General features: G+C 42.1%; 2 protein-coding genes and 1 long non-coding RNA gene across 4 annotated transcripts; 2 read left to right on the top strand and 1 right to left on the bottom strand.

Moving 5' to 3' along the window:
* Positions 1 to 1,234: 1,234 nt before the first annotated feature.
* On the top strand, positions 1,235 to 2,335 carry LOC109481892. Of its 2 annotated transcripts, XR_002140936.1 has the most exons (4): positions 1,235 to 1,347; positions 1,673 to 1,834; positions 1,992 to 2,089; positions 2,297 to 2,335. It is a non-coding gene; the product is annotated as an uncharacterized LOC109481892 (long non-coding RNA). The 2 variants fall into 2 exon arrangements; XR_002140935.1 differs by lacking the exon at positions 1,235 to 1,347 and having other exon boundaries at positions 1,408 to 1,834.
* Positions 2,336 to 5,383: 3,048 nt separating this feature from the next.
* LOC109481788 lies at positions 5,384 to 8,497 on the top strand. Its single transcript, XM_019784378.1, has 2 exons — positions 5,384 to 5,995; positions 6,506 to 8,497. Exons 1-2 carry the CDS (start codon positions 5,384 to 5,386, stop codon positions 8,495 to 8,497), a joined length of 2,604 nt encoding a protein of 867 aa, XP_019639937.1.
* Positions 8,498 to 14,293: 5,796 nt separating this feature from the next.
* Positions 14,294 to 21,468, bottom strand: LOC109481839 (elongation factor 1-alpha). The gene is made up of 7 exons (XM_019784460.1): positions 21,299 to 21,468; positions 18,608 to 18,806; positions 18,086 to 18,265; positions 17,795 to 17,962; positions 17,235 to 17,514; positions 16,412 to 16,668; positions 14,294 to 15,596 (listed from the first exon to the last, which is right to left on the bottom strand). Exons 2-7 carry the CDS (start codon positions 18,749 to 18,751, stop codon positions 15,249 to 15,251), a joined length of 1,377 nt encoding a protein of 458 aa, XP_019640019.1. The 5' UTR covers positions 18,752 to 18,806; positions 21,299 to 21,468; the 3' UTR covers positions 14,294 to 15,248.
* Positions 21,469 to 24,016: the final 2,548 nt, after the last annotated feature.

Raw genomic sequence — 24,016 nt, forward strand, 5'->3', positions numbered from 1 at the left:
GGTCTTGACGTTTTGGAGACAGATAGGTTTTCCTTTCAGGAATAAGTGGTGTAAGTTTGGTCCCCCTAGCAGCTTGTTCTGGAACTGCAGGTTAGTTTCTGGTGAAAACTTTCAAAGCCAATAAGTCCAGATTGGAACAACGTATTTTCATCATTTTTGGTGTGTAGGTACCTGAGAGAGACTTGTACATAATTAAATGAAAATTATGCAAATAAGGACCTACTTTTCATAATTAATGAGGAAATTCTATAATTACAGTGTTTTATATAATGGTACTGCTATACATGTAATCTATTTTATATCATACCCGGGCCGCGATAACGTTAGATAACGGGTTCCGGACCGGGCTGTACTTTACGGTACGGCCCGGAACCCGTTATCGAACGCTTCCATGGCTTCCATAAAACGATTCGAACGCGTTTCGCCCTAACCGCGTGTGCCCCTTTCGAAGATTCGAATACAGAATCCGGACGTTGGAACTGACGTAGTTGCATTTTAGGGTTTGGTGGCACCAACTTTTGGCTCATCTTGCATTAAAAGGCGTGTTTTCTTGGGTGGGTATGACATAAATAAAATGCAACACGGTGTATTCCGCATCGCCCTCGGTCCCGGCCCCCCCGCGGGTCGGATCTCCCTCAGGCCTGCGGCCGTCGGGCGATCCGACCCGCGGTCGGGCCGATACCTTGGGCGCTACGGAATACCCCGTGTTGTATTCTATATTTATATCATACCCGGGCCGCGATAAGGCCACACTGATTTAATTTTATGAATGACATCCGCGCGCGCATTGATTTTCGCTTGTTCTCCAAAAAAAAAAAAAAAATCATGTCTTTTGAGGCTTCACGGAACTCCGGAACTCGGCTGGAACTCGGTACAGACTGCCGACTCATGAATGCCGCAAAAGGGCAGCTTATCGTAAAACTTCTTTTGTACTACCGCAAAACGTAAATTTTGTCGTAAATGAACCCTTTGCACATGCGTACTAGCTACACTAACAATGTAGAGCGCGAAGTTTGCAAGAGATGGCGGGGCAGCGTCGTCCTCAAAGTACGTCAAACTGGAGGCGTTGTTGTCGACTGGTATGCCATCGACATTGGCGAGGGGGATGTAACGTTTGCCCAGCTTTACGAGCGACTCGTGGCAGCCAGCGAGTATCGCCCGGACAGACGTCCTTTCCAGAGCGGCCACCACACGTTTCTATAATTTGCAACGATGAGCCTGTGTTGAGGTGGCCTTTAAAGTGGGTCAGGCCACTTCTCAGTGCAGTTCGGCTGTTTTGTCCGTATTGTTGTTGACAAAACTGCAACAACTAAAGCCAAAGATTGTCAGCAGAAGTCAGCTTTTGAGGTAAGAATAGTTCAGTTATTTTTTTGTTTGTTTTGTTTTTCTGATCTCGATCCAGTATCCGTTGCAAAATTTATGGGGAGGGGCGCGTACACGTGTTATGATACAGACAAAATAAAGTTGTCAATGATTTACAGTAGTTTTATGTAGATTATGATGTTGTAGTCATATGGCAAATTTCCAACAAGATGCATTTCTTCATGCAAGTTTTTTGTTAATTTTCTGTTGGGTGTTTTTTTTAATAGTGAGCTCTTGCAAAAATTATTTCACAAAATTTCCTATTTGAAAAATGATTTTTATTTCTCTGTTTCACATCCGTTTTGTGCAGGGCTCTTTCATGTAGTGCACCAGTGGAGGTGTACTCTGCGCGAGTCAAGTCTAGGGCACTGGCCATTCTGCCACTGGTATGCTGGCAGTGTGGGGAAACAGACACGCTTCCCATCCCTCCAGAGAAACTGCAGTGTTTCAGAGCATTCATCCAGTGTGCCAGGTGGGTTAAATATTATTGTGTACCTCATGTTTTAATTGTACATTCATTCTCACCCGCATTAGTAATGTTGTAATTTTTACAATACACTTACAATTTTATTTGGAAACATACATTCCAAGAGTAAATCGATTTTGCATACCATGTCATTTTTCTATAGGTGTGCAAAGCCACTCGTGTTGAAGAGCGTACAAGAGTAAAGAGAAAGCTGGAGAGGAAGGGATCTAGAGAGGAAGAAGATGGACCACTAACTTTCAGGTGGGTACTGTTTCTGCTCTACCTTTTACATTTTGCCGAAAATATTGATCTCAAACTTTCATCTGAAATAAAATCCACATCTATTCAATCCCCTTGTTGTATGCACTTCTACAGGGTATAAAGTATAAACTATATACTGTATATATAATTCATGTATATATCTACCTACAATGTAGGTCAAGCAATACCTTTTACATTTTTCTGTAGGGAGAGAAAACTGCGAAGGAGGAAGCTGCGAAGGAGGAAGCTGTGAAGGAGGATGAGACCTGAAGAAGACTAACTACATCTACCTCCTGCAAATAAAAACTTGTTTGATGCAGTCACTGTGTCCTTTGGTTCAATCCGCAATATCGGCTTTGTATTCCTGTGGTTAAGCAGCATTTTTTTTTTTGCTGAATTTTTTTTTCGCCCTCTCGCATTAGTTTTGTGGTCCCCAGAGGATGTCATCCATAAAATTAAATCAGTGTGGCCTAACGTTCGATAACGGGTTCCAGACCGGGCCCGGTCCGGAACCCGTTATCGAACGCTTCCATGGCTTCCATAAAACGATTCGAACGCGTTTCGCCCTACTCGCTTGTGCCCCTTTCGAAAATTCGAATACCGAATCCGGACGTTGGAACTGATGTTGTTGCATTTGAGGGTTTAGAGGCACCAACTTTTGGCTGATTTTGCATTGAAAGGCGCGTTTTCTTGGGTGGGTATGATATAAATAAAATACAACACGGTGTATTCCGCATCGCCCTAGCGGCCGGAGGGCGATCCGACCCGCGGTCGGGCCGATACCTCGGGCGATACGGAATACCCCGTGTTGTATTCTATATTAATCTGTGGGAGGCGGAACATCAGATACCAGAGTTACCAATTATGCAAATGATGACCTAATTTGCAAAGTTAATGTGAATATTTTGTGACTGCTTATTGGTGAATGATGGGAATTTTATACCTCGTGACATGTGTAAGGTTCCGGGTCGGAGTTTAATTCTGACCAGAGTCTAAGTAAGTGCGCAGTAAATCGCCGGAAACGTGACTTTGTATGGTATGTTTTGGCCACGATATCCCTAATATCGTAATAGCTGTGTACATATCTTTCTGTTTTCTGAAAAGCCTGTTAGTTGTAGCCTTTATAGGTGGCGTAATCTTGGTGGTCCAGCGGAGACTTCCTGATATTAGTCCGCGCGGATGATTTCCGCCTGATCACTGGGACGGTGCGTTCTACGTGTGTTGTGGGTGTGTTTGGGTCATCGAAGATAGCGGTAAACTTATCGCATCGATTTTAATTAAATTCTGACATCGGAAAGATTAGGTACCGGGCTTCTTCCAGTAGTAAGCCGTTACCCTAGGAAAATTCGTTTTTTCCATGCAGCCATGTGTGAAAAATGACGAAAAAAAGGACCCCTCACTTACAAATTTACTTTGATATGCCTTGTTTACCCCTAAATAAATTGGGCGCACAAAATATCAATCAAGTGTATTGATAAGCGGGACGGCACCCCTTTCCGCCAAAAGAGTGAAAAATTCCGACCCGCGTTTAGTACAGAAATGACAGCCCGTCAGGCTGAGGGTGTCAAATTCACTACGAACACAGCAGAAAACTCCGGTCCGAGACCGTAAGTTACTAAAAGTTAGCACCACTATGCATATATTATGTTAATGTAGAGGTTATTTGCATAATTGATGAGGACATGTTGAAATGAAGTATGACCAAGCAAGCCATATTTCTTGGAGGTATGAGATCTCAGAACTCTTGTTCTGTGTGTTTTGAGGTGTTGGCGCATTTTATGCCTCTGGACTGCTTCGAGTTTGATCTGTAGTGAGTTTGTTTGTGAGTGTTGGCGTTTGAGTGGGTCCCAGACTGGAGCTGCATACTCCAGCCTGGGTCTGACTAGGGATGTATAAGTCTTGCTTCTTGTTTCCAGTGAATTCTTTTGAGTTTGCATTTCATCACTAATTAGTTGTAGAAATACGGTATAAAATTGAATGTGTGGGTCATTGCATGCGCACGACTTACGTGCAACATGACCCCAGGTAACCCACAATGTTCGATGTGTTCGAGCAGTGTTCGATCGATGGCCAACGGCAGATGGAACGGGCCATTCTTTAGATCGAACGTGGAACGGGTAGCCCGTTTTTGGCTGCAAATAGCCATTAAAGTCCCCCAAATGAGTCATTTGGAAGTGGTGTATGCCAAATATGTGACTGCTATTCTGTAGACACACGTTCAAGGTACCCTTATACCGAATTTCAGATCATTTGGTTGTAATACCAGGGCTCAGGATCCAAAAATCCATTTTTTTGTCGAAAAATGCCCCCAAAAAACTTCATAAAAATTTTTCAAAGGCCTGTTACAAAAAAAAGAGAAAACAGTCCATGCCAAATTCCAGGTCATTAGGCTGAATGATGGCGGAGTTGAATCCCTCGGACCGAGTGGAAGGAGAAGGAGGAGAAACATGAGAGAACACAATATATTTCATCCATACCATGTGGTATGGACTGAAATATATGAATATTGTGCAAATATAGAGATTGATAAATAGGTACAACCTACTCTACATAATGGAAAATAATCTTACTGTCTTGAATCTAGCCTTGCACTCTTTCAAGCTTGCAAAATGCAATAAATAGTATATTTTCATTTTGTACAAGTAGAACTTAATATATCGGTGACGTAAAAGTACAGTCTATCCGACAACCATGTGGTAAACACCACACAGAAACTAATCACACGGACTAAAACTTCAAAGAAATACCAAACAACAAAACGAATGATATTGCTGTATTGTGTAATCTAGGTCAGAAAGTAATTTCCTACTGAAAAAAATGTAATCACTGATTGAACCAAAAAAACAAAAACACTTCAAACGAATGAGGACAGATATCATACGTTCATTCCACCAAGCTGCGTTTATAAGCACATTCTATCTTACAAATCACCACATAAAACGGCCACATTGCCCCGCCCACTTCTGTCAGAACTTTGAAATGCAAAATAGATGCAAATATTGGAGCACCTTCCTGATTGGCCGAACCGCAAACTTTTGTTCTCTCATTGGTTGAACTGGTAATGTCATGGATCGTCAAGATAGCTCTATTCTAAGGCCTACCGAGTCGGTACGCAAGTGCAGGCTGGACATCGCAGTTGTACAGGTACAGTATAGTAGGATATAAGTTCGTGCAAAATTTGAGGATACTAAAAAGTAGTTGTTTCTCTGTAAAGATCGAACGATATCTAATCGTGCGTTCGATCCATTGTGGAAGTATTGGGGAAAAATAGCAGGAGAAGCTGGTGTTACCGTTATGGGTGTAAGCTGGGTAGTGAAGTTGTACCTAGTGTTGGCTGTACGCCTGGAAGTGCCGTGTGTAGAGTCGGGGAACTGGCAACACTGTCAGAAGGTATCACCGAAGAGATGCAGCGTTGGTGACAGTCGAAGTGGTGGTCCAACGTACCGCTATGATATTGGTGGGTATGGTTCCCAAGATCCTGAATCTTATGATTACAAGGGACCTTTCAAGCTTATCGGTTTGGGCAAAGCTTTTATGTCTTGCTACAACTGCACAGGTGACAGAAACGTGTCAGGTAGTTCAGCCACGGGAGAGGTCGTGAGTGCAACACTGAGTCCATCCCAACTGGACATTACAAACCTTTTGATAGTCGATCACAATGTTGGTACCATGAGTTCAGGTGATACCAGCGCTCTCTCAGATTTGCCTTGTGGTACATACTGCCACGTATGGCTCGTAAACTGTAACATAACGACCATAGAGGCAGGGGCGTTTGCTAAGCTTTCACAGGTGAAGACCTTGGTCATCTGGCGGAGCAACCTTCAGACCCTAAAAAGCGGCACGTTTGCTGGGATGGAGGGTCTCAAAGACCTGCTGTTGTTGGACAACAACATCACCTGTCTGGAGGTAAGATTACAGCTCGTACGTATTTGTAAAATGTCTTTAATAATATTGTTTACGCTCGGCAACCAAAGATTCTTACCGTCTGAGTGTCAAATCTCGCGGGCTCGCGCCAGGTTGTGCTCTCGCGAGAGTGGATTTCAAAATGGCGCCGGTATTTGGAAAGGGGGTCTATTGCATTGTATGATCATAGGAAAATACCCAATTGAATTACAGCATAGATTGGGTGTTGCTTGTATGGTTGTATGACGTAAGTGACTAAGTAAGTATAATAATCACCACCTGTTGCGGAAGTCTTATACCATGATTACACAGTTAATTCCTGTCGACCTCATAACACATCCTACCCTCACAACCCTGTATTGCTGTCCTTGCTAAGGTAAGATACATAGAAGCAACCTAAACAAGCACCACACAGAGCAAACATGACTGACTTAGCTACCTTTGAGCACTTGTTACCAATTGGTAGCGAATAAAATGTCTACATGTAAGTACAACATGTTTTTAATATTACAGGCTGGTACCTTTGATGGGTTGCCCAAACTTGGCTACCTTTATCTGGTGGAGAACCAAATACTGACGATGCCAGTCGGTATGCTACGTGGACTACAGCTGGATTGGCTGGACGTAAGTATGAATTCTATCTCTCACATCGCGCCTGGTGTGTTACAGGAAGCAGGTCCTGTACGGCAGATCTATTTCGTTAAAAACAAGCTGCAGTCAGTCAGTGTGGGCATGTTTGCTGAGCTTGAACAGCTGCGACAGTTGTACTTGCAGCATAACGAAATCTCTAGCATTGCAGACGGGGCGTTCCTATCAAACAAGCTACTGCAGAGGATAGTCCTCTCCGGAAACAAGCTGACCTTTCTGTCAGGGCTTTGGTTTCCGCCGGGCAAGGCTTATACACATGTGAATGGGAAAGGAATTTATGCTGATGTGATTGCAAAGAAAAATGCCATAGCTGTTGTCGTCCACGCATCTAGATTGTTGAATTTTGTCTTGCAAAACAACCCACTGCGCTGTACGTGCGCAAACATTGGGTTGTATGAACGAATGTGGATGCTCTGGAAAGTCGGATGGTATCCCACTTGGCGTTTTATGATCTCTTTCCAGACGGGGTGTCCCGCCATTTCCTTGCTAAGGACCCCTCCTGTGGCGGTTAATGCCAGCGCTCTGCCTTGCCCGGCACCAGTTGTCGAAATTGTAAATGTAGAGCGAAATCAGTACCTCCAAGTATACACAGCCTTTGGTAACGTGTACTGGGAGGACCTGTCCCACGTGTTCTGGTCCTTTGCCAACGGGTCAGAATATTCAATGAACATAACACACAACACAAACACAACGGCACACGCCAGTCTGCCAATAGGAAACCTAACTGTTAGTGTGGTGACTTACATAAAGGCTGAGGGTTGGGTGAAATGTAAAGGGTCAGAAAGTAAGGCTGGATCCTGGAAGCATGAATCGTGTTCCAACTACATGGGCAAGTCTACATTCACTCTTTGGTTGAGGACTGTCGAAAACGTGACTTTCACAAACTTCAGTTATACCGTTGTCTCAGAAATCGGCTCCCACACTGCATACTTCGACACGAGCTTACACCTCTCACAACCTCGTACTACATCATTAGCACAATCCACAATCCACACACAACCAACAACCCTCACAGAGCCAACAACCCACGAACAACAGACAACCTACGTACAACCGACAGCACACACACCACCGTTACCCACATCCACGTCTCTATGGACGATTGTGTTGTCGTCTCTAGCCGCCATATTGATGGTGCTCACGAGGATAGCGTGGAGGTATTCCACAGAGGCTCACCGGGTGGCCAGGCAAAATGATAGGGAAAACTATTCAGTAGAGGGAGCCCCGGGGCCCAGAGAAGGCGTGGCACGCTTGCCTTCTGGATCAAGCGCGATCGTCCCTTATGCTGTAGCATACGGCGACACGGTATCAAACGCCGGCTCTTCAGATGAGCAGATTACCCCGTATGCTATAACGTACGATGTCGAAGATGATGACATCACACCGTATGCCGAGGGGCACCTTCGCGATCACGACAGTCTGTGCGAGTCAGACGCTTCTGACTCTTCAGAAATTGTTCCTTACGGGGTGAGCAAGATATGTGACAAATACGACCGTAAGGAAACTCAAGAAAACACACCTGTCACTTACAGAAATGACAACTTGTCGAGTGAGGGCCCTGTTTCCGAAACGTATGGCAAAGATGAACCCAAGGAAACCATTCTGAATGATTCGGTAAACGGTATCATTCATCAGCCAGGCCCTGCCGCTCTGCCAGGTTCCGACCGTAGTGTAGCGGCTTGCTCAGCGGCTTCTCCGCTACCAGAAGCCGCCGCGATTGATACCCAGGCTGCCCCCATTGATACTGAAACAGCCGATGCGTCTAATGAGGACGATTCAAAACGCGAGCAGGTGATTTCTGTTGCTACCGTTAGCAAAGACGATGACGAGGAGACTGCTTTGAAAGAAACCGTCTAAATACTCACTTTCCTGCGATTGGTAGCTATATAGCCTCTACCAGGCACCGCGGATCGCTGGAAAAAATATATAAATTGGCCGAAATAGAGAGATAGTATACCCGTGGATCGCATTTTGTATCCTATCTGACCGGCTAACTCCCATGATCTACTATCCCTTTATTTCGGCCAATTTCTACTATTTCTCCAGCGATCCGCGGTGCTTGGTAGAGGCTATGGGTTTGGAACCGTCATCTTATTTGCGCCCGCCGCATATTTATGCCAAGCTAATTATAATAAGACTTGGCGTAACGGCCTGCTACCAAAACTTCTCGTGGCTTTAGCTGTTGTTTCTGTTGGTGATTAAAGCATGGGATAGTAAGGCTTGCTCTAGTGAAGAAAAATAAATTTAAAAAAACCATTACTGTGGTTCCTTTATTTTTCTTCTCTTTTAGTTCTTTACAAAGGAGGTTTTGGACAAAAGCCACAAGGCATCATTAAGAATATTCACTTAAAAATTATTGTTCATTTTATTGACGCATGTCTAATACCAAAAGCTGACAAAAAAGTTTGTTTTAGCCAAAAGACACCTTTTACGAGTAAATTCATCTAGATTTATTGCAGAAAAAATTCAAAGCCATACAAAAAATAAAGCTTCAATCACAAACATTTCAATTTTCTTTTACATCCCACGGTGTACATCCAACCATCGAAGTGTGTCTGTAACATAAAAACGACGCTAGCATTAATATTCACTTCTGTACCCGGCGCTATATTTTCACTAGATTAATCGGACTGTCTGGGCGGAGGTAAAATTATTAAAATTCCTAGCTCTTGAATATTCATCACAAAATGCAGCACTTAATGGAGGTTCGTGTAAAGAAACCTTGTAATGGCACGGTCACATTTCCAAGCCGGGGCCCGGCCGGGTTGTTTTCGTGAACGAAAAATAAACAATTTTTATTAAGAGTATACCCAAATAGTGCTCGTGATTAATTTTCTAAAACTTTTTTTGTGTTTTGCTGTCTTAATTCATAATTATCGTTCCATACGACTGCCCGGCCGGGCCCCGCGTTGAGAAATGTGACCGCGCCATAAAGAAAAAGTAGAAATCTAAGAAAAAGTGGAAAAAGTAGACTTGAGTTTAGCATTATTCAATAGTAATGGCTATTAATGTCTTGTTGAAGTGTGAGCCATTTTTAGAAATACTACAAATTCTATCCGTCTTTTGGATCTATTTTTGTTTTTGTCTTGTTGCCAAGGTCACATTTTGACCACCAAATTGAACTCCAAAGTTCGCAGTTTTTTTTACGCTCCAGCCTGGTCCGAGTGGGGGTGCGCACATTATTTGGAAAAACTACTCCGCCGCTCGACCAATCAGGCCAACTTGTCATTATGTAAACTGAGAGCGTACTAACTTTGCCATTTGGAAAGGGAAGAGACGTTTGATACAAGTTGTTTGCAAACGGTTTTGAAGTAAAAGGCAAAGAAGAAATTATAATTTTGTGAAAAGCCAAACCGTTTCCATTGTTTATGGCAAAAACGTTGTGAAGTTGCAACACATTTTAACCAGAGATATGCTGCCTCACAAATCAAAGGTTTTAACCTCTCTGTTTACTCCTAACGTGCACGTGTAATATTTTTGTTTTCTTGCTAACTAATATGCACAATGCAACAATTATTTTCCTATACCTTTAAACAGACTTCATGTTGCATCACACAATCATGTAACATGTGTAACAAGCAGCCATTGGAGTGAAAGAAATCCGAATATGAACTTTGATTCAGTTAATAAGGCTTTCATGATTGAGGTAAACGAAAAAAACATGTTGTAGATCATTTGATGTTTGTTGGTCTATGCAAAAACACCAATAACACCAACGAATCTATAAAAAACAGCATTTTATAACATTCAACCAAAAGATTATTTTGTGCAATATTGAAATCAAACATCCGATGTTATTAAATACAGAACCTTCCAAAGCATACTGTCAGTTCTTTATTCCTGCCGCGACGTAATTAAACAAATTCCTTTGATGGCGTCGCAATGAAAACAGCTCTTCGGAATCCGTGCAGCACGGATTGTCCTCGGTCTGTCACGAATATCACATGTAGATAACAAGCAGCTGTCTGCACTAGGTTGGATTTCCCTGTCATCCCGCCGGCAAATGCACCTTCTGCAAACTGTCTTTAAGTCAATCCATCAGCAGGTACCAGCGTACTTACAAGTATTTGATAGAACTTCTCACACCTATGCAACAAGGCAAAATTCGTATTTATCATTGCAACTACCTAAAGTTAAACTGGAATCTGGCCGTAGAAAATTTGCATACAGGGGTGCATTTGCAAGGAATGAGTTGCCTGGTACAGTTAGGGTGGTCACATCTGGCCACTCTTTCAAGAAGCTGATAAAACATCGTTGCTGACCTCTGACCTCTCGACCCAGCCTGATCCATCGATTTTGATGCTCGGTTGTGTATATATATGTTACTTTTGTTATTTTGTTTACTGTTGTTGGTGTTTATGTCTATCTGTACAGGGCACGCCTGTAAAGCAGTATATTGTACTGAGTGCGTCTACCCTGTATAAAGAAGACAGAAATAAATAAATAAATAAATAAATAAATATGAATCTGGCACCTGCCGGCTTCCGAAAACATGCTTTTCAAAGGGAAACATTGGAATATTTTGCAACTGTATCTCCGTAACTGTAATCTCGGGATGCTTCTCGCAACATGTTTTTGGTGTCACAAACGAACTTTGATCTGAAAACTAGCCCACACTAAATCATCACTGTTACATACTGATGAATTCTTTTTAAAAACTCATTACGTCAAAAGGATGATATGTAAACAACGAAAACATTATGATCTCTTTGCACTGAACACAATGAGCAGCCTCCATGGATCTGTCTATGAGATTGCTTTTGCAGTACAAATTCTGTATAAAAGGAAAACACAGAAATGGACATTTTCATTTTTTTCAGCAATAAATAAATCAGGAAATTGTTTTTATAAAGGGACGATTACGCTATCAAGTCAAAATATACACCATAGATGAACATAATTCAAAAGAAAACAGCTTCCCAATGTCAATGAAACAAAACATCCCAAAGAGAAAAATTAATGAAAAAAAACACACCACAGTTAACGGCTTTGGAACAAAATTTCCTCAAGACACCAATTTTCTAAAGAAAAGTCTTAGCAGGGAAAAAAACGTAATTTACTGATTTTCCAGGGGAATGTTCTAGATTTTTTACTCATCAGTAAATCAATTTTCTAAATAAAAGTCTTAGCAGGGAAAAAAACGTAATTTACTGATTTTCCAGGGGAGTGTTCTAGATTTTTTACTCATCAGTAAATCGATATCTCGTTTCATGTAAATCTGAGTACATCTGATTGGGCTACCCCTGACAGATGAAATGGTTCATCTCAAACTGGCCTTAAAAATATTAATGCTAGACAATTATCTTGACAACAATGTCAATGATGAGATTTCTTGTTATTCCAAGATTTCTTGTTATTATGGCATCTTAATTGTTATTTGATTAACCATTTAAAAAGTATTTGGTTTTCTTAAAAAAACAATCTCAATTAATTCTGCTGTAAGACAAATCAAGTATTTCATAAATAAATAAATTTAATCTACTTTTAGGGACTGCACAAGCCTCTAAACCCTTCCGTCGCTATGGAAGAACAATGTATGCATTCACATGGACATGTTACAACGAGGGGACTGTAAGAATGGTGTGTTCACGTAGACTGCCTTCGAGGAAACTGTAACATGATAAAAATGGGGAAACTGTAATAACAAGGCATGTGTTAAAATTGACTTCTTATAACGAGGAGACTATAAGAAACATGCATGTGTTCACATGGACTTGTTACAAAATACAACGAGGAAACTGTAAGAACATTGTGTTCACGTAGACGTGTTACGAGGAAATTTTAAGAACTTTATATGTGTTCACACGGACTTGTTACAATGGGGAAACTGTAAGAACAAGGCACGTGTTAAAATGGACTTCTTATAACGAGGAAACTATAAGAAACATGCATGTGTTCACATGAATCACATGGACATGTTACAAAATACAACAAGGAAACTGTAAGAACATTGTGTTCACGTAGACGTGTTACGAGGAAATTTTAAGAACTTTATATGTGTTCACATGGACTTGTTACAATGGGGAAACTGTAAGAACAAGGCACGTGTTAAAATGGACTTCTTATAACGAGGAAGCTATAAGAAACATGCATGTGTTTACATGTACTTGTTATGTTTACATGTACTTGTTATAACTATGAAACTGTAAAAAATGTATTTGTTCACATGAAGTTGTAACAACGAGAGAAGTGTAAGAGAACGCATGTGTTCAAATGCACTTGCAACGAAGAAAGTGTAAGAATAACGTATGTGCTCAAATGAACTTGTTACAACGAGGAAACTGTAAGAACATTGTGTTCACGTAGACGTGTTACGAGGAAACTTTAAGAACTTTATATGTGTTCACGTTGGCTTGTTACAATGTGGGAAACTGTAAGAAACATGCATGTGTACATGTACTTGTTATAACTATGAAACCGTAAAGAAACAATGTATTTAATTTGTTCACATGGACTTGTAACAACGAGGAAAGTGTAAGAACAACGTGTGTGTTCAAGTGAACTTGTTACAACGAGGGAAGTGTAAGAACAATGTATGTACTCACATGGACGTGTCCTCGCTTATGGAACAAAGTGTACAAAAATTGGCCTACATAAGCTGATATGGTAGTTCGACATGATAATAATTCATGGAATGTATCGTACTGTGTACCGGATTGGGTGAATTTTGTCTCAGTAGTAATAGTCTGTAACAATGTATCTCTTTCTTTTCTATAGCTGGGACAAGTCATAACAAAGTGAAATTCATCTTCAATACTCTCATTACAAGTGGGACACAGTCTCTGAGTGGCTGGTGTGTTGTGGTGTCGACCTTTCTCGATTTGAAGACAATGCGTACTGATTCTCAGTTTTGTTATGCTAGTTGCGAACGATTTATTATGAATTGATGTGAGATAATATTCCATGCCAAAATACTTTTGGAATTTAGAATACGTATGAAGTAAACTAGTGTTTCTAAGTCTTTCTCTCCAGCCAGAAAGAAACGTGTCTTTCAGACGCTCTGTAAATATGATTCCAAAACGGTTGGCATTAACTGCGGGGTTAAGCCACACATTTTGGAACCCATGTTTACATAAAATGTCCTGAAAGTGAGTAGCCCAGTCATGGTCTCCTTCAACTGAAATGTCGTATGCTTTTTTAGCAAGCCTATCATTTGGTAAATTACTTAATCGTAACCAATATTTAATTAACTGTGTTTGACTGTCAATGAACAAGGGAAATACTCCCTTACGGCGGCGTTCACAGATCCTTTCGGAATATGGAGTAGAATTTTGCAGAAATTTAAAAGTTCATATTCTAAGTCAGGGATTTCATATGAAATTTTTTGGTTGTACTATTGTTATATTCTGGTTTGTTAATAAAGTGTCTGACTGATATATCACGTTCAGTTTATCACTATATTTTTTAAATCTAACAAGAACAGGGCGAGTACAGGGGGACGAGGGGTCTGATATCTTTCCTAGGCGACTGACTCGCGGTAAATCAATTTCCGAAAGTATGTACTGAGGATTTAATAAAGGGACACAGAGACTCGGAGTTTCAAACATGTCAAATGACGATGTCTTTATTCGCACGTCCGTCACCGACCGTGTCTCCCGATCGACCTTACCCCTCTCTCTACATCTGGTTCTCATCTCTTAACACAACAACTAACAGCCATTTTTCCGACTCACAGGGTGAGCATCATTTCGGCGCCATTTGGCGACTATTATTGAGATTGCAGTTGTTCAACTAGTAGGTAAAAAGTTAAGGAAAGACATCAATCTCCACTAGTAGAGTTAGCGGCCAGGCTTGCGTTGCTAGTTGCTTTAGGCTACATCTACACACCCTACATATGTTCAGTGGGTGTCCTATTTTATTTTCTGCCCCCGAAAATACATTGTAATACTGTACTTACGAATAAAAAGAGAGTATATGCCATTAGTGTTATTCACATACAGATGTGTGATGTCTAAAATTACTGTGCTAAAATACACCGGTACCCTGTCAATTCATGTTCTTCCTCCAGTTGCAACGATATTGTATCCAAAAGAGTGCATATCCGGTTAACGAGTTAGTGTCAGGCTCGGTTTTGGATAGTCTCCGTGTATTTAAGGACGTAGATTGTCCTGGATAAGCTTAGAACTATCGAGAACCGTTCCTGAGCATCATGGTTCTGGAAAAAGGAACTTTCTGGATAAGACAGGCATATCCCCCCACCCAGTATAAGGTCACTAAGGGCATTTTGATTTTATTATATGGATGACATACTCTAGGAACCCCAGAACTGATGCGACCTTAAGAATAAGAATAATAAAAAAAGGTTGGCCAAAAAGTTGCCTTCACACAGATGCACACTAATATGATGGTTTCTTGTCACACAAGCGATGAGACATGAGTGTTTACAAACAGCTTTAAAATCATTGAGACATTTTTGGTAGTGTTCTCACAGTCTCACTTTTTCCTGTGTGTTTCCAATGAAGCTTATGACTATGGGTGAGTAACCAGGCGAGTGCCGAAATGTAGGCTGCGAAGTTGAAACGCGCTCAGATGTTGATTTTCCAGTCTCTACTGTGGTCGTATCATTGGCGGTTGCGATGGCGGGGCGTGGTGAGACGTAAAGCGACCATCACTTCTTCTTCTGCGCGGCCTTCGTGATCTTCCCAGCAGTATCCGTCTTTTTCACGGACTTGATGACGCCGACGGCCACGGTCTGCTTCATGTCGCGCACGGCGAAACGACCCAGGGGCGGGTATTCAGAGAAGGTCTCCACACACATGGGCTTTGACGGAAGCATCTCGATCAGGGCAGCGTCGCCAGACTTGACCATCTTGGGGTTGTCTTCCAGCTTCTTGCCGGAACGACGGTCGATCTTCTCCTGCAGCTCAGCGAACTTGCAGGCGATGTGGGCGGTGTGGCAATCCAGCACGGGCGCGTAGCCAGGATGGATCTCGCCTGGGTGGTTCATCACGATAACCTGGGAAGAGAAAATGACACCTGTCAATCAGTACCAGTAGATCTCAAACATGAATGCCAGCATAGCACACTCGGGGGAAAGCTCAACGTCTCACCTTCTTTGGGCAAGAACTGCTTCAACCATTCTTTTATTGATACCGGTGTTCCTTACAAATCTTTCTCTCGGGAACTCCTAGCCTGACTAAATCGCGCTCCTGGCGGCCGCCGCCCTAGGTTGCCGCCCCCCCTTGGGTTGGGGGTCATTAACCTCCAGCCGAGAGCTTGTGTATACACAGGCTAGGGAACTCCCTTCCAGAGAGAGATTTTGAAATCAGAAATAAAAAGGGTCTGGTTGCACACTTACAAAATAAGTACATAATAAGAACCAGATATTTACAATAAAGAAAGCCCTGATCAACGACTTAATTGTAAATCTCAAGGAAGATCTTCGTAGTTCTCCTTTTTCTCTATGATGGTGAAAATATAAGAGCATACATGTCTAACGATCAGAGGTTTGTCGAAGTTCATTAGAAAAATGAATTTGTCTGTATTACTTAAGTGTATAAAGTGAGGAAACATCGATGTTATCAATCTACAAAGGTCAATTCCCTCACAGTTGTACAGACTAAATTCTACTACAAAATGGTGTTCATCTTCTATTTTATTTAAACTACAGTATCGACAAGTCCGTTGTTCTAGGGGAGTGTGGATTAATGTCTTCAATGTGTAGTTTATGGCAGCTGATCCGCAGTTTTGTGACAGCGGTCCAGTGTCGTTTGTTATGTCTTAGCTAACTAAAGATCTGCTTGGAGAATATCACATAGTCGAACCACACACCTGTGCAACAAAGGAAGCAGTCTTCTTGGGTGGGTCGTTCTTGCTGTCACCAGCGACCATGCCACGCTTGAGATCCTTGATGGACAGGTTCTTGACGTTGAAGCCGACGTTATCTCCGGGCAGGGCTTCGGGCAGAGACTCGTGGTGCATCTCCACGGACTTGACTTCAGTGGTCACGTTGGTGGGAGCGAAGGTGACCACCATGGCTGGCTTCAGGATGCCAGTCTCCACACGGCCCACGGGCACAGTTCCAATACCTGAAAACAATTCAGATCAGATCTAGTCAAGGACACCTCTCAGACTACTGTTTTCCTAATTTGTGTAACAGTTATGTTTTCGTGTTTACTTTTGGTTTCGAACTTTATTCCACATGCTAAGCACGTCAGCGACACTGACAGAAAAAAAATAGGTCAAAGGTTGGTTCTAGAAAAGATTATCTGTTTATTAGGTCAATGGTCCTAGAAAAGATTATCTGTTTATTAGGTCAATGGTCCAAGAAAAGGTTATCTGTTTTCAGTTTCTTGTTACTGTATGTCTGTTGCTTTATAGGATCCAATGTTAAATGAATAGCCAGAATCAGCAAGAAATTCACAATAGTGTATAAAGCTAGAAATTTATAACAAATGTATTTCACAAGAGATTAAGAGTTTTCCACTTTCTTGTTTCATTCCAAATTAGAGCTGTACCTAAACTCCCGTGCCTGTACCTAAGATTTCTTTAGGTACACAGCGATATTTCAAATCATACATTTACTACAGACAGCTGTTGACAGAGTAACCTGCAGGTTAGGGTTAGTACAGATTCTTGTACACTTTCTACGTACCGCCGATCTTGTACACATCCTGCAGGGGAATGCGGAGAGGTTTGTCTGTAGGCCTTTTCGGAGGTAGGATGGAGTCCAGAGCTTCAAAAAGCGTATGGCCCGAGGCGTTACCGGACTTGCGCTCGACGGACCACCCCTTGAACCAGCCCATTTTGGGGGAAATTTCCAGCATGTTGTCACCATGCCAACCTGAGATCGGCACGAACGCAACGGTGGCGGGGTTGTAGCCGACCTTTTTGATATAGTTACCCACTTCTTTGGTGATTTCTTCAAAGCGAGCCTAGAAACAGAGAAGTAATTTAAAAGAGATTTCTCAGGAGTATTTGTGGGGTTTTGTGACCTTCAAATTCACGTGCACTCTTTCCTGTGTCTGACCTTTTGAACCCCTGTCGTTCTGCCTGTTAATCTTCTCCCAACTGACATGTTATTAACCTACTCTACTATGTACCCTATTTACTGTGTCTGACGTTTTGACCAGTCATTCACACACACATGCTGGAAACTGCAGGGTACCGTATAGAGCTGACGCTAATCTTGAATGAGTGTCAAATAAAACTTACCTCGGAGTAGGGGGGCGTGGTGCTGTCCATCTTGTTGACCGCCACGATGAGCTGCTTGACACCCAGGGTGTAGGCCAGCAGGGCGTGCTCACGGGTCTGTCCGTTCTTGGAGATACCAGCCTCGAACTCACCAGTACCACCAGCCACAATCAGCACAGCACAGTCAGCCTGTGAAGAACAATTTTTTACATGTTTGATAGCATGCAATACCTAGGATTTTTACTAGTAATTATTCAGTTTCAACTGATGGACGGAAATAAGACTTCCCAAATATTCAAATGAGCCCACTACCTGTGAGGTTCCTGTGATCATGTTCTTAATGAAGTCACGATGTCCGGGGGCATCAATGACAGTTACATAGTACTTTGTTGTCTCGAACTTCCACAGGGCGATATCGATGGTGATACCACGTTCACGCTCGGCCTTCAGCTTGTCCAGCACCCAGGCGTACTTGAAGGAGCCCTTGCCCATCTATGAAGAAAAAGATGCATTAATTTTTTTTGACAACATCTGAGACCAAAGTCTGAGACCAAATCTAAGCAATTTGCATTTGAGGTTCTCCTGACCCTCAAGTTCACCTCATAACCAGTGTCTGATCTTTTGATTCGTCGCTCTACGAGTCTTTCAATCTTCCTTCCACCCATGTGCTATCGGCCTACAGTCTTGACACACACACACAGAAGCTCACAGCTCAGCCACCCAAAACAATACTTCCCTACCCAGGAATAGAAATTCTCTCTTGACTGAAAATCATCTCTCCATCATAACTCATCTTTTAAAAAATAATTCGTAATTGAATACGAGCTAACTTACCTCCTGGGCTTCCTTCTCGAACTTCTCAATGGCACGCTTTTCGATGCCACCACACTTGTAGATCAAGTGACCGGTGGTGGTGGACTTGCCGGAGTCGACATGGCCGATGACCACGATGTTGATATGGGTCTTCTCTTTTCCCATGTTGTTGTATGTGGAGACCGAGAGGTCGGTTTGAATCGATTGGAATCACGGCTCACTACAGTGTGCAAGTAGACATATTATTTCATTTGTGCTTTCTACACTGCATTTTGATTAGATTTACTGTCGTGGCAGCCAAGCAAATTCCAAGCAGTATAATGTATGTTTAACTCATTTCCATTGCTATTGGACTCCGGCAAAAGAAAATTATCTTAAACTGTTGTCAATGACTATGATAAATCAAATGCTTAGGTGTTCTCAGAATCTGTGTTATTTAGACATATTTTACACCATTTAATAGAGAACAGACAGTAGACAGGAAGAACTTGTCCTGCAGGAATTCAAATAAACTTGATGAGGAAATAGAGCGATGTGAATATATGAGGCAAACTGTATGTTAATTTCTCGAAAACCTGTATCAGCATTCAACTAGCATTGCAGTTAAATTGACTTAACGTTACTTTACAAACTGATGGGGGAGGGGCAATGAACGAATGACTTCAGTTTTTATTTGTGTCGTTCATTGTTCATAAAAATACAAGCTGTGATATTTTATCCATGCCAATGTGTAAAGAGTGACAAAACATTTGGGTTTTAGATGACTTTTTCTCTTGCCCATGTGAACATTTGCGCAATCGTGCCATCAAATTGAGTCAAACGGTGTAGGAATGATCTCGAATATAACGACTTGGCCAACGCCTGTGTCAAAAGATTGGTCCAATAAAGGGGGGGGTATAGATTATCTTCAGGCTTTTAAATCTGTCTATTCTAGATTCACTACAACTCAGTTACATACCGTAGATTATCAAAATTTCACTTTATACTTTGTTGTGGTATTGTTGTTGTCACTATTATTGAAAGAGTTCTGCGGCGCGGAGACAGCACAGACGCCATGATTATTTGACCGGCGCGCCGAATACTTCGGCTTACGCTCAGGTCATATTGTAACGTTCTGGAGTGAATGATAAAAAAAGGGACATAACCGTACAAAAAAGCTTTTAAAAATAGGATAAATACAGTAGTACATCTTTGTAGAAGAAAGACGGCTGAAGCGAGAGTTGTTTTTACAACAGACATGGATTAGACGGAATCAGGTCGATTCGCCCGGGGCGTAAGTGACTTGGGGCGAATGGTCGAAACCGACTAGACCGGTTCAACAGAAGTTCCCTCCTTTGTTACAAAACCGACGCCATTTTGTTCCACAGTTTTTATAAGAAGGTTTTACACCTACCTGCGTTTCAAATCCCAAATAACACCGTCAGGGCGTGTGGGGACACAGTTCAAGATTCCATCTCTACCAACCTTCCCGGTCGATACAATATTTCAGTTTCTCTTGCATGCCGACACAAAGCTTCAATGTGTGATTTTTGTCAAAATGTGTGATTAAACCCTTCATGCAATTTACGCCCTGGGTACCCTTTCTATGTGAATGTGAATATAAATAGAAATCATACAGTAACTCCTATGCATTTGTGATTTTTTTCAACTCAAAACTTGTGATAGATCATAAATGGAGTCGCAACATTTGCAAATATGTAAGTATTAGCTATAGGTTATCGTCTTTTTAGTGAGTGATACTTAAAATATCCAAATAAATCCACAAACACGTTTAAAAAGCTTCCCCTGTATATCTGCTTAGTTTCCGTGCTGCACTAGCCTAGTTAACCAGACCGCCGTGAGCTCAGCGCTATCCCTTCGGCGCCGAGAGCGTTTGGGGCCGCCAACCAGGCCTCAATTACGCGCTTCGGGTATGTTTCTTCGCTTTTACCGCGCGATAAGTTCCGGTGGCTCGACATGAACAAACGAGATGACCCTGTTCCGGACAGCGCACGGCGCGCCGTAAAATATGATCAAAACGTCAGAATTACTGTGTTTTCCATATTTATCATTGCATAGATAATATATCCATAGCGTTAAAAAGGGGCGCCGGGAATCGAACCCGGGTAGCCACCTCATGACACCAGCGTGCTTAATAGTCTCTACCAGACTAACTACGCTGGCTATATTATATATAAAGGAGAATTTGCCAGGGGAGTTTGGCCGCCTTGTAGGTTTGATTGGCCGCGCGGAGGGAAAGAAACTACCTTCCCGCGGCCGGACTTCCTTGGCCAATTTTACTCTATTTTTTGCCTAATTCTACGATCCGCATTCCCGTAGAAACGCCTGATGGAGGCTAAGCGTGCTAACGACTACTAGTACTCATTAAAAGTCCGTACCCATAGGAATGGATCAGTTTGCGATGCTTGAACCCCAATGTTACAAACAAGTGTTTCCTCCAAAAGGCTGGATGGTTAAATGACTAATAATGAGATTATCCAGCAAGATCTCAGAGTGTGACGTTCTCGATATCTAAAACTGGCAAAAAAAACATGTAGGGGAACGACAGAGGACCATGTAAGTAACTGGCGTCGACATAGACCATTTTTGGAGCTATAAAGGATGCAGTACAGGTAAATTTGGTATAGTTTGTAAAGTTACTGGTTACGGAAAAGCGACAGAGAAAGATGATAACGTTTAGAGAATAAAGGACAAAAAAAAATAGTTGCTCACCTCCACTTCGCACCTGGTGCTCTCTGGCCAGACTTGCGTCAGATGTCAGATAGGCAGCACAACTCGCTTCGCAGTTTGTCCGAGACGGAATGCGGTAAATCTGGTAGGAAGAAAAGTCTGGGGGGCATGCTGAACAAAACAAAGGTGACAAAATACGCCCTATCATTATAGCCATCACCGCCATCCAAGAAACCCTGTCCAGTCAAGCAATGTCTGGAGGGGATGCAAAGGTGACAAAAGGCGCTTTTCAAAAGACAAATCTTGTCAATCAATAAAAATGTCTTTTTCCACGTAATTATCTTTGCCATGTATTCAACCACCGCATCGATCAAACAATATTGTTGGGGCCAGGCTAGCCTCCTTTTCAGGCGTTCGGGGAGTGGTCTGGGGGGAGGGGGGCGCCTCTTTGCAACTTGTACGATTTTCTGATCAAACGTAGATCGCATGCATTAGAAGCTCCAGTCGCCAACAGTAGAATGTTCCAGGTATGAAATTATAGGGTCGACGGCCGGAGCTTCTAATGCGTGCGAGCTACGTTTGATCAGAAAATCATGCAAGTTGCAAAGAAGCGGCGCCCCTCTCCAAAAATTTTTCGGCTTCCGGATCGCCTGCAAAGGAGGCTATGCTCTGACCCCTCGGTGCTGGCACCCAGTCGAACCGCAAGTCACCGTAGGACGCGTTATTCTCTAAAATACGGCATATGCCGGGTCACGATGCATCGGTGTAAACAACTGCCTATACTGAACAAAAAAGACCTTAGACCTACATAATGTTTATACTTTGTCATCTACAGGATATGCAGAGGCCAATTTTGGACCGAAAATGCTGAATTGTCTTTTGGAACAAAGGCCCAGCCATGGGCGTATCTTTAAACCAATTAAGACCGAGCACCCAATTAACGTTCCATTAAAATGACGTATTAAGTGCCTGTCCGAAGGCTAATTGCAAATATGTAACATATGGATAAAAGAGCACTGAAACTGGGTAAAAAATAACTATGAAAGCGGCTAATTTACACAGTAAAGTATATTGTGAAGATGAAACTGCTGTATGGGTAAGAGTTATTTTCTTACATTGTTTTTCGTGTGTTTTTCGAGGGAAACCCTATCTGTTACTGAAGCAAAACCGGAGCCACCGGCGGATTTTACCGATGTCTAACATGCCGGTAAGAAATTTTTTCTCGACGGAAGGTAACTTTGGCCAAACGTCAACTAAGATCCATTCTATTACAAGGACTTTACGGCGAAGCGTAAGCGCAGGTGTCCATACACATACAACATTTAAATATCTTGAAATTAACAAGCACGATTAATGGAGAACCCTTCATCCTATAAACATTCCGTCTATTGTTAAGAACCCTTAGCTTCGGGCGCCGCAATTATGCAGTGTATAGCTTATGAAATAGGAAACATACAAAGTAGCAAGGAAATAGTAAGCATTATAGTGATCATAGTAAACAAAGAAGCGTTGACTTTGAGTTGAAAGATAAAACGCTTGGTAGTCCTGGTGCAACCCCCCCCCATCTGATAGTAGAATAGTCCAGCCCAAGAACCTCAATCTGGTGCTAGGAGTCCTGGAGGTAGGTCAATAAAGTATCAAGCTCCACCAACGTCCAGTGTGTGACCAGGTCTTTACAATCTAGAAGAAGAACTTGCAACAGGGATGCAAAGCTGACAAAAGGCGATCTGTTATCATCACCATCGTCGCCATCCAAGAAACCCTGTCGGTCACAACATATCGAAAAGTGGGTCAGGAGCGAAGTAGCAGGAACAAATAACAAATATAGACCACCAGGTGTGGATGGACAGTTTTCACGCCGAAGAAAATGAAAAGAGAAAAAAACAGAATATGTAGACTGATCAGTAAGAGATTGATTTCTTTACCCCTAATTCCTGTCAGCTGTAGTATACATATCATCAACAACTAACTTCGGTGGGTGTAGAAAACTTAAGGCTATGTTGATTTGATTATATGGATGACATCCTCTGTGAACGTCAAAATTGATGCGAGCGTGCGAATAATGAAAGTCCCCCCCCCAATAAAAAGGTTGTCAATGCCTTCATTACGAAATCTACGGTATGGTATGGCGAATAATAGAATCATTCTCATTTCTTCACATTTTCATTTCTTAACATTTTTATTTCTACACATTTTCATTTCTCCACATTTTCACTTCTCCACATTTTCATTTCTTCACATATTCATTTCTTCACATTTTCATTTCTTCACATTTTCATTTCTTCACATTTTCATTTCTTCACATTTTCTTCTTTTCCTTTGGAATTGATTTTAGCATTCTAAGACATTGGTATCGTTCTGTAATATATCTTTTTTGCAATCTTCGGCATAGATTTGCAATTTTTGTAGTTGCTTTGTACGATTTACAGTATGGTTGAAAACGATTTTTGAAACGGATGGAAATTCATTCGCGTGGATGTCACCCATATAATCAAATTGACATGGCCTAACATCAGCACTAATGACCAAGAACGTGTTTACTGCGATAGCGATATTCACGGTATTCAAGACGGTACCTATCCAGTTAAAGCTTCGGTCACAACCCGCCGTACGTGCATCTGTGTGCTGTCTGTGTGCAAAAACGTGAGCAAACGCAGGGGATCCGTGCGTGGTGAATACCGCCTCCGTACGGAAACCTACGGATTTGGGAGCACGCAGACACGCCGTAGAACTTTACGTGCATGTAAATCTTTTTCTGCG

Source organism: Branchiostoma belcheri, unplaced genomic scaffold (assembly GCF_001625305.1).
Source record: "Branchiostoma belcheri isolate BF01 breed outbred unplaced genomic scaffold, Haploidv18h27 scaffold58, whole genome shotgun sequence".
Taxonomy (NCBI): domain Eukaryota; kingdom Metazoa; phylum Chordata; class Leptocardii; order Amphioxiformes; family Branchiostomatidae; genus Branchiostoma; species Branchiostoma belcheri.